Source organism: Neophocaena asiaeorientalis, unplaced genomic scaffold, assembly GCF_003031525.2.
Source record: "Neophocaena asiaeorientalis asiaeorientalis breed wild unplaced genomic scaffold, Neophocaena_asiaeorientalis_V1.1 scaffold95, whole genome shotgun sequence".
Lineage (NCBI taxonomy): Eukaryota > Metazoa > Chordata > Mammalia > Artiodactyla > Phocoenidae > Neophocaena > Neophocaena asiaeorientalis.
In genome coordinates this window covers 885045-896759 of record NW_020174924.1, presented here as the reverse complement: position 1 = coordinate 896759, position 11715 = coordinate 885045, and the positions used below count along the sequence as shown (strand labels likewise).

At 40.7% G+C, this 11715-nt stretch overlaps 1 gene segment (V, D, J or C); it reads right to left on the bottom strand.

The window, feature by feature from the left end:
- Nucleotides 1-811: 811 nt before the first annotated feature.
- Nucleotides 812-9438, bottom strand: LOC112410592 (T cell receptor alpha variable 2-like). The segment is given in 3 exon segments: nucleotides 812-1270; nucleotides 1482-1667; nucleotides 9242-9438. Coding segments are annotated over 2 exon segments (360 nt in total).
- Nucleotides 9439-11715: the final 2277 nt, after the last annotated feature.

Sequence of the window (11715 nt, the reverse complement as noted above, 5' to 3'; positions counted from 1 at the left end):
TATTAGGTTATAATAAGTAAAATATCCTGAGGGAAGGATTGAGCTTCCAAACTCAGGGCTGTTGGCAGTAGCCACTCACTCATTCATTCACTTTCAGCTTACTATATTATCCAGTGTTAACTAAAGTACCCTTTATAAAGTGGATACACGTCTTGAAAAGATTCCTGCAAAGAGAGTGAAGCTGGCAGATAATATTTAAAATGCAAACACAGAAAGCAAGAAGAAAATGGCAGAGTGAACATGACTCTTCCTGCTATCACAAGTTCATCATCAGCCATTTTATGAGGGAAAGCAAAAATAATTCAATCAGATTTCAAAAGAAATGGATCAAAAGTGTTTCAATTAACAAGAAAACTATTTAAGGGCTTCCCTGGTGGTGCAGTGGTTGAGAATCCGCCTGCCAGTGCAGGGGACACGGGTTCAATTCCTGGTCTGGGAAGATCCCACATGCTGCAGAACAACTAAGGCCGTGCACCACAGCTACTGAGCCTGCGCTCTAGAGCCCGCGAGCCACAACTACTGAGCCCGTGTGCCACAACTACTGAAGCCAGTGCGCCTAGAGCCCATGGTCCACAACAAGGGAAACCACTGCAATGAGAAGCCCGCGAACTGCAACAAAGAGTAGCCCCCACTTGCCGCAACCAGAGAAAAGCCCACGCACAGCAATGAAGACCCAATGCAGCCAGAAACAATAAATAAATAAAATAAAATAATAAAATAAATTTATTTTTTTAAAAAGTAAGCTATTTAAAACATGGATTTACAGACCATTAATGAAACACTCCTTAAAAACATATTTCCCTATGTACCTTTACTAATATATAGTGTGTCTGGACTCAAATGTTTTTTCTGATAGTGCCAACTGGAAAAGCTTGGAGAACGTTGGATTGGGGGTAGTGGGGTGAACAGTTATTGCTCATCTTTTTTCCACCCCCTGCAAAGGCTGTGATCTCTCCTTGTTTCTGTTCAGCTCTTCATGGATTTCCTGCCTCTGTGTCCTCCAGAGCACAGTAGTAAATGGCTGCATCTGCCATCTGCACCTGGAGGATAAGCAGTGATGAAGAGAACCGCTCATATGTCATGTTGTACCGTCCCTGCTGAGAAGGCCTTGAGCCCTTAACAAGGAGTCTTGGTGCACATCCTGGGAAGTGAAGGTACCAGAAGAAGTCGTAAGCATTGGATATAGAGTGATTACAGTAGATTTCTGCCAGAGCACCCTCTGAAGAGACCACAGTGGAAGGCTGAAATACTTGGTCCTTGCTCTCTGCAACTACAGGAAATAAAAAAAGAACGTTGTGACTTTTACACTGCTATTTGGTTTATTGATTGCCCCTTAGGTACAGTGGGTATTAATGAATTTGGCTGTTTCATTTTTTTAATGAGTCCAACTTTTTGTTTTTCTTTTTTTTTTTTAATGAGTCCAAGTTTTAAAACAATGGCATACACTTTTCCAAGACCAGATGATGCAGGAGCCTACTCACCATTCCAGAGAGAGCTGAGGAGGAGCTCCAGCCACAGTGCTTCCAGAACGCTCTGCAAAGCCATGGCCAAAACGCAGCTGGTCTCAGACCTCAGCCACAAGTGTGATGCTCACCAGGAAGCTGATGTAAGGCTGCCTGTTTTGCATTTTCTTCTGTGTCATGACATCATCAGCCAGAATCTGTGAACTGAAGAAGAGTGACTACAGTCCTGAGGCTACATAATAATGACTTTGTTCTGAGAAGGCAGTCTTAAAAAGGAATGTATGCTTTCAGAGGTCACCACAGCTGTGCATTTAAGAATGAATTAATCATTTAGGAGCTCTGTTCCTTCATTAGTGGTGTCAGAAGGAGTCTCACAATGGTTGGGAGACTGCTTCATCATTCAAACTAAAGTGATAGATTCACACAAAAGGTATGCTGAACTTATCACATGTGCTATAATGATATGATAACATGTTAAAAATAATCATGAAATCATAGTAATTGTGGTAGATGAGCAATAGGTTTTTTTAAGGCACAAAAATTACGATGTAAATTATGATATTCATCAAAATTTGACTCCTTTCATCCAAGGTGATCTCTGGAATAAGTATAGAAAGAAAATCTCCCTTGTATTTTTCTGTAACCAAAAGAAACTGGGTCAAGGAAGACCCAAAATTGCATTTGGAGATGATCTCTTTTGGATGGTACCTATCCTCATCTTATAGCCTGAGACTGTCCCCTGTGTTATTATTGAGGGCTTCATACTTCTGCCTGAGGCTTTTATACAGATTTTCTTGGGATTTTGTTTGAAAAAGAAGAGTAAACAAGGTTTATGGCAATTCATGGTGTATACAGTAGAGTTTTTATGTGCACCACCACCACCTAGTGGGCAACATGGGAACTGATGGGAAATCATATCCCCAAGCCGCCTCTGAGACAGTCTTCATAGCTTCTCACATCCTGAAGAGAGTTTTTGCCATTTGCTTTTGTTCAAATTCCTCTTCCTTATTCAATTTCCATAGGGATATGAAGTCTATGCAGAGGAAATAACCACCTTCCTGGAAAGCCTTCTGATTAACAAAAGATGTTCTTCATTCAGATGAGTGAGTTATTTAAAACACACTTCCATAGAGTGAAATATTTCTTTTCCTCATCCTAAGATGGTTGGTTGCTTTATTCATTTCCTTTTCTGTCTTTTTAAAATAGTATCCCAGGTCAGGAGAAATTCATTTCTTCCCTAATATTTTTTTTTTCTTTTTTTACTGGGAGATTCCTTAATAATAATAAGATGATCATTAAGGTCCAACAGTGACTTTATATTTATATATAAAATTTTAAAAGTTTCCCCAGAAAAAGTTTCCCCAGAAAAAAAAGTTTCCAAATAAAGTACAAAATTCCAATATGGCTGTAAAATTAGGATGGAGGAATCAAAGACAGTGGACACAGATTCATTTAGTAGAAAAACTAATATGGCTACTGGGATTAATTTGAGCTCTGAAATTTCTGACAATTGAAACACAAAAGGAAACACAAAGGAAATACAATTATACAAGTAAGCTAAGTGTTTAGGCAGCTTCATCCTGAAGCCAAGTGGTCTACAGCTATAGATAACTTAAAACTCTTTTTTGATTACTGGGTATGTACTTCTGGCTCACAGTTTCCAACTACTGCAAAATATTTTACCATGTGCTTCCCCCACATTTACCTATCCAACCCCCTAGTGAGGGACTCATAGGATGCCTCTAACTCCCATCAACACAGCAATAAACATATTTCTATATTTCCCCTTATTAACTATGTAAGAACTTCTTTGGGATATGTCCAATTATAGTGTATATACGTACTCAATTTCACTAATCACTCAAAGTAGTGATAATCACATACAACTTCTACCAAAAATGCTTGAGCAGTCCAGTCTCTCCAAATCCTCAACAGCATTTGGTGTTATCAAAATTATAAAACTGTCTAAATTTTACCAATATGCTGAGTGTGGAGTCTCATTTTAACTTGTATTACTCGTTTGGTGAAATTGAGCTATTTGTGTTTTCCTTTTCAACATTACCTGTTCAAATGATTTGCCCATTTTAAAATTAGGTCCCCAGTCTTTTTCTCAGTAAATTTCAGGAGTTCCTCATACATTGATTCCTTGAAGTGTTCAACATCACAAATACCTTCTTCTAGTATACCCCTAATGTGTTAACTTTGTCTATGGTGTCCTTTTTGAATGGAAATACTTCATTTTGATGGGGGTCAAAGATAGCTTTTTTTTTTTACTTTATGATTTGAGTTTTGGGATCTTGACTTAGAAATCATTCCCTACTCCAAGGCCACAAACATAATTTCCTGCATTGTATTTTGTTATCTTTATAGGTTTTTCTTTTACATGTAGGTTTTAATTCATCTGAAATCTGCATGTATATATGGTGTAAGAGGAAATGCAACTTTATTTTTCTCCATAGAGCAGAACAGTCATCCCAGCAGTATCTACAAAATAATCCACCTTTCCCCCACCGATCTGTGGTACAGTCTTTATTACATATGTCACCTAGGAACTTGGTCTCTTCTTGAGTTTTATATTTTGTTTCATTGATCTAGTTGTTTCTGTAACACTACCATACTGTTTTTATCATGTTAGCTTTATAACGCAATATGCTTTATCAAGATCTCCCTTTAATCAGTCATATTTTCAGATGCAATTCAATAAAATCTACTCTGGCTAGTTTATGCAGAAAAATTAAAAGATATTAAATAGCTCACAGACTCTCCAGAAGAGGTAGGCAGTGAGGATTCGATGCTATATGTCAAAAAGAATTCTCAAATACACCTCACCACACGGAATGCTCTAATCAAGCAATCAAATGTCATCACCACTCAGACCCAACACCACAAATTCACCCCTCACAGTCCTCACTACACACATTAAAGGATACATCGGCACACCTACTACCGGAGGACTGCAATGAGCAGTAGTAGTTACAGTGACCACCCCTGTCTTTCTTAGACCATAAAGAGAATGCATCTAAAATATTTCCACATAGAGACTTCCTTTGTAGCCTAGTACATGCTCACTTTTTTTTTTTTTTTTTTTTTTTTTTTTTTGCGGTATGCGGGCCTCTCACTGTTGTGGCCTCTCCCGTTGCGGAGCACAGGCCCCAGACGCGGAGGCTCAGCGGCCATGGCTCACGGGCCCAGCCGCTCTGCGGCACGTGGGATCTTCCCGGACTGGGGCACGAACCCGTGTCCCCTGCATCGGCAGGCGGACTCTCAACCACTGCACCACCAGCGAAGCCCCATGACTTACTTATTTTATAGCGGGAAGTTTGTACCTTTTGAGCCTTTTCACGCATTTTGCCCACTCCCCACCCCATCCTTATAGCAACCACCAATCTGTTCTCTGTTTCTTTGAGGGTTTTTTTTCCTTTGGTGGGTTTTTGTTTTTGTTTTTGTTTTTTCAAATTCGACATATAAGTGAACAAGCAACACTTCTAAAAAAAATTTATTTATTTGTTTTTGGCTGCATTGGGTCTTTGTTGCTGCGCACAGGCTTTCCCTAGTTGCGGCGAGCGGGGGCTACTCTTTGTTGTGGTATGCAGGCTTCTTATTGCGATGGCTTCTCTTGTTGCGGAGCACAGGCTCTAGGTGCATGGGCTCAGTAGTTGTGGCTCACAGGCTCTAGAGCGCAGGCTCACTAGTTGTGGTGCACAGGCTTAGTTGCTCCGCGGCATGTGGGATCTACCCTGACCAGGGCTTGAACCTGTGTCCCCTGCATTAGCAGGCAGATTCTTAACCACTGTTCCACCAGGCAAATCCCAAGCAACACTTTTAAGTGTGCATCTTCTATAGGTGGTTAAGATCAAAAGCTATGCTCTTCTATAAATGGCAGCATCCAAGTGAAGTTAAGAGAATAAGTACTGGATCCAGCAGCAGATTACCTGAGTTCAAGCCCTGGTTCAGGTGCTTACCTGACGTGTAAACTCTGTGAAAATCACTTAACACCAAGTTTTCTATAATGCTCCCTACCTCGCAGAGGTATCATAAAGACCGAATAAAACAGTAAGGGTGAAAGAGTTTTTCAAACGCTAAAAGGCTATTCAAGTTTAAACAATTGTTTTCATTTATGCTATGGAGGAAAGAGGAACACACAATTTTGGAGCATCAGGGACTTCCAGGGAGGGAAAGCCTGAGTTACCTATATGGCATTCTGTGTACAGTCAGAGGAAAGTAGTGGGCCAGGGGAGAGGGTTACAAGAGGAAGGGGCAATGTATAGAAATTGTTCAAAGATTAATTTCTCAACCTTGCATTTTACCAATGCCAGTGGTGATGGTATTTGGCCTATAATCAATTGAACATCATTTTCTATATTGCCCTTGGTGTATTATGCCTGTAATAAAGTATCTCAATTCCAGATGTTTAGAGAATTAGTATGGTCAGCATATCCCTCTTCCTAATGTGTACCCTGATTGCCAGTGTGACAGTACAAGTCCCATGTTAGCCAAGTAGCAATATCTGTAAGTTCTGAAAGACCAGGTTTTCCAATATAGTCAAGTCTGGCCCCTGATCAGTGATAATGAATCCAACAAGAAAACTGGGGAAAAGGAGCACAAGCCACAAGTCCTTGGGAGTAAGAATTTTTGGTCACTTCTGATACTTTCCCTCTGTTACCATCCTGTCTTCCAGACACTGTTGCATGGAGATTCAGCTAAAAGCTTACTTCTAGTTCCATACACTTTAGTTTGGATAGCCTAACCATCCCACAAAACTATTCAGTCTTGAAAATCAAAGTGTAATAACCTTAATCCCTCTCCTTTGGATTCTTCTTTTACCCATTTAAACTATCAAACCCTATATCTAAGCAGAGAAAGCAAAATGGGAATTAGAGCAAAAGGTTCTGATTTTTCATTGTTATATAAAGTAATGAATACGTGATGGAAAAAAAGTTGACTGGCAATTAGTGGTGGCTTTTGCATTTGTTTCTTTGAATTGCGTATTACATAATTATACTCATGTAGATAACACATTTACGAAGCTCCACACGCTTTGCAAAGATTTCAAGAGCTCTAAAAAAAGTTACCATTTTTATTCACGTTTAATGGATGAGAAAACTGAGGCCCAGAGGTTAAATAACTTACCCAAATTTACACACCTAGGACGTTGGAATCTATACTCAAGCAATGTGACTCTAGAGTCCAAACACTTGACCTCGCTGGCAGACAGCAGATTAAATTTTTAACTCCATTGCCCATCCCTCAGCAATGCGTTTTTATATGGATTAGATAAAAACAGGAAAGCCCCTCACCTAATACTTAGCACATAGTAATCGCTAAATAGTTGTTCATTTAATCACATATAAACACATCCTAAAGATTCAGATGTTGAAGTACCGCTTTCCCATTAAATACCCTTAGTGATGATTGCGAAGCCTGTAACTTCGATTCCCAAAGAATTAACTTTTTCTAACCAGGGACTAGGGAAAGCTGATGTCATTGCTTAAAAGTTCCCATAAGGCCTATATAAGTCAGGTAGAGCAACACTAACACTGCAGCTGCCCTTCCCAGCTGCTTTCTTTCTCTACAGATTTCCCTTCAGTACTTGAAGGTGGGATAATCCATCTGAAACTGGCAAGACAAAATTTACACCTAGAGAGTGTGCTGCAAAGGAAACAGGATGCTTCAGTTACACTGGTTCTGAATAATTAGGTCAAGTTTTGCGTTAGACGTGTCCTGGTAAACTAGCATGCCTGCAAACGTGATCCGTAGTGGCTTTTAATCCCTTCTAACCATCAGTACAGCCTGACAAAGTGCAAAAAAGATATCATTCCTACACCACATCTTCAGTTTACTGAGAACCAATTCTAGAAAATCTTAGTTTAGAGCTATATGCTCTACATATTGAACAACATGATAATAACATATGTACGAAGGTGTGATTTTGCAGAAATGCTGAAGTACCTCTGGTAAAATACCACCAAATATATCTGCTGTGAATTATTACCAAAAACTGTGAATAAGACCCAAGGGAACTTCGAGGGCTCTGAACTTCCTTATGAAAAAATCAAGGTAAATGAGGTTATTTGATTTGTCGAACTTAAAAATAAATTCTTTTTTTAAATGGTGGTTTAATTATTTACTTTCTCTTTTTATTTATTTATTTATTTACTTTCTCTTGGTGGTTAAAACTGGGCAGCAGCTGTTACAAGGTTGCGTTGTAAATCCTTTTCTTTGAAGGGGAGGGAAAACAGCGCGCACAAGCCTGTCTGTCTTCAGTCTCTTCTTGTTACTCCCAAACCCTTTAAGGGCTCCTTTTCCTATGGAGTTCATGCAAAACTAAAGGGAAACATAAAATCCCTGAAGCCATGTTCTTCCCAATAAGCAAAATAAGACGAGGAAATCACTTCCACTCGATGATACTTTTAAAAGCTACTGTGGATGAAAGCAAAGTTCCAAAGAGGTCCGTTTCCAGGTTAGTCAATGCCTCTGACCTTTCTTCTTCCATCTTGGGCTTTCTGGATGCAGAGTTCAACGGCGTCCCAGGGCCTCACCCCCGACGCAGTTCCAGTTACCGCTGCCGTCGCCGCCTCTCCGCAGCGCCGTCCGGCCTCTGAGAGGCAGCGCGCGGCCTCCGCACGCTCCACGCCCGCCCCGCTCCGCGCGCTCCCGCCCGGCGACGCTCGTCTTCGAGCCGGCGCGCGGCCGGCGCCCTCAGGGCCGGGTCTCGAGCCCTCCCAGCGTTCTCATTGGCTCCCTGTCCCGGGCGCGCGCGACGCCTCGCGAGGGGCACGTTTCTCTCGTTCGTGCGGCTCGTGCCGCCGAGCTCGCCCCTGCCCACTCTCGGTAAACTCTTCTTCCTATCAGAAAATAATACTCATGTTATTGAAACTACCAGACTGATAATTCAGGTCTTTTCGGAGGTGCTGAGAGCGTCAGAAACAACCCAGGGTGAGTTTCATAGACGTTTTAGATTTACTGTTTCTGCTCTTATTTTCTTCTGTTTTTCTGAAATGTATGCAGTAGACACTAGATTTTTTGATGTGTGAACCATATTTTTGACATAAACTAACACCAGATTTCTACTGCAGTTGAACACATGTCCATTTTTCAGAACATTTATTCCTGAGGCTCCACAGAAATAGAAAAAAAATATATTGTGATGGAAAAAGTTTAGTTAAAAATGTATATCCAGGGGTTCCCTGGTGGCGCAGTGGTTGAGGGTCCGCCTGCCGATGCCGGGTACACGGGTTCGTGCCCTGGTCCGGGAAGATCCCACATGCCGCAAAGCAGCTGGGCCCGTGAACCATGGCTGCTGAGCCTGCGCGTCCGGAGCCTGTGCTCCGCGACAGGAGAGGCCATAACAGTGAGAGGCCCGCGTACTGCAAAAAAAAAAAAAATGTATATCCATATCCTCTGATGAGGGAACAGTCTTCGTTTCAGACCTAGTGCTCAATCTGCACACGCTTTTCTGTCTGTGCAGGTGAAATTTTTCATATTGATTTTAAAATAAACCCTGGCTCCATTTTTGGTTAGTTCTTCAGCTTTCACTTTTGCAATCCTTTTAGAGCTTAATAAATTACAAAGATAACAGATAACAGATGTAAATCATCAAACATTTAAAGTAGTTCTCTGGAGCAAAAACCTTAAGTGAACACCGTAAGAAGAATTTCTAAATAGTAAAATCAATCCATAGCTACATTATGATGTTACTATAAATATTAATTCAAGCACTAGATACCATGAGTTTAACTTAAATGATAACTAAAAGACTTCTCTCCCTCCCAGAATACCTTCTTTGCCGTAGATCTGCTTTGCTAGTTCTCCGATTTGACACTGCCATTAGACTTCCCTCTGATATAAACAACAAAAAAGCCATTGTCTTCAGAAAAACAGCATAATGAGGCCTAGAAAATACTTGAGAAGAAAGGGTGATGGAACAGAAGAGAAAAGTTTTCTCTATCCTTTTTTCATAACCAGTGTGGAGTTGATTCATTTGTCTGACAGAAAGCCTGATCTTGAAGGACAAAATAAAGAACCTGTAGTCATCAGTGATGGGAAGAAGGTAACGTAGGATGATAGTGCCCAAGAAACCAAGAGGACAGCTTGCTTGGGTGGAAGGCTATACATCGAGGCAGTGGCACGTAAGAGGCAAGCTAGAGAAGAGAGGCTCCCCACAGATGCCCACCCAAGCCAGCCCAGGACACCTAGGAGAGGAAGAGAGAGGTCACTGAGACACATTTTACTTAATACTTCAGTTATGCCAGTCACCATAAAAATTCAGGTCAGAGGGGTGGTAGAGAAACACTGGACCAAAAGTCAAGAGGCCCAAGCTCTAGACCCAGCTATTACTCCAGCTCTCCAGTTCTCTATGAACTTGAGCCAGTTGCTTTACTTCTCTGTGCCTTGTTTTCTCTATTTATTAAAAAAAAATAGATTAGGTAAACTCCCCTTAAGAGCTAAGATCTTGGGACTCTATATAATATATACGTTTCTTATAAAAATTAATGATACTTGGGTCAAAGGTAAGCTAATTTTTAAAAAAGCAACTACTTTTGTTTTACTGTGGTCCAGTAAGTCAGACAACAGAATTGGACTTTAGAAAGAACTGAGGATAATCTAGTCAAGACAGTGACGCTGTTAGGCCTGGACCTTGACCTCCAGTTTAAGAATGAGCAAGTCTGTCCTCAACTCAAAGGTGGAAGAGAAGCAAGTCTCCCTTTACCCGCTACAGATTTTCTACGTTTTCCTGGGTTTTATCCAGCCTCCTCTGAAGAATTCTTCAAAAAACACTACAGCCGGGCTTCCCTGGCGGCGCAGTGGTTGGGCGTCCACCTGCCGATGCAGGCCCCAGTCCGGGAGGATCCCACGTGCCGCGGAGTGGCTGGGCCCGTGAGCCATGGCCGCTGAGCCTGTGCGTCCGGAGCCTGTGCTCCGCGACGGGAGAGGCCGCAACAGTGAGAGGCCCGCATACTGCAAAAAAAAAAAAAAAAATACAATGAAATAGGGATAACTTATTATCCATTCATTTGACAGATATTTACTGAGCACCTATTATGTGCTAAGTACTAGGTTTATAATCATAAATAAAACATATAATCACTCTTTTATGTTGCTGAGTCTAGTGAGAATAGAAAACAAAAATATAAACAAATTTTAATTACAGATCATGACAAATGCCATGAAAGACGATGCTGTTAGAGAGTTATAGAAGAGACTGTCTTCAGATTGGTTAGACAAGGAGGACCTCTTTGAGGAAATGGCATTTAAGCTAAGATCTGAAAGATGAAAAAGAGCCAACCATGAGAAACGAGAGGTGATGAACATTCTAGGCAGAGGAAATGACAGGTGTAAAGATCTATGTTCAGAAAGACCTTGACTTGTTCCAAGAAGTAAAAGACCAATGTGGTTACAGCTTTGACTGTGAGGCAGAGAATGGTGAGAGATGATATTGGAGAAGTAAAAAGACTACTTTCATGTCCTCTCAAGGAGTTTGGAATATTTTTCAGTGCAGTGGGAAGCCATCAGAATGGTACAAGCACAGAAAAGACATGTACAATTTGTGTTTTAATGAAATTATTCTAGTTATTATGTAGAGAATTTATTCAACTAAGCATTTATTACTAAATAATATCACACTAATGGCTGGGAGAAAATACGAAGTTGAGCAAAACGTGTTCTATAATCCAGCATCTTGAGTCTAGTTATGGTGACACACATTGTAACATTGTGATACATTGTACTCTGAGTGGTGTATGCTGAGTGGATTGGATAACGGTATATGAAGAGGGTCTTCCAGGCAACAGTGTCTCACATAACTGTATACAAAAAGCATGGCATAATGGGACCCAGTAGTTCACTCTCACTCCATCAGTGAGAAGGACATGCTTAAATGCAGTGGTATTACCCAGGCAATCAGTAAGGGTGTGGTCAATAAACGTGTGGGTCACATGACCCATGTCATATTTTTTATGGTACTTTTGCCAGGAAATGTGTTGAGAAGGAAATTGAAGCCATATAAGTCATTTCAGTTATACAGAAGTATGGTTATTATGGTATTAAGGTATTCTGTAAGGTTTTCTTGGCAGAACAGTTTAACTTGCAGTAGAAATTCTAATAGAGTAGTCTCATTCCCAAAGGTAACTCTGCATAGTATAAAACTACATTCATTGGGACTGGTTGGTGGAATAACTAAACTGAATTTGAGAATTATGGAATCTGTATGAAATAAATGCTTTTATTATAGGAAACGGGCAGACAGTCAGGA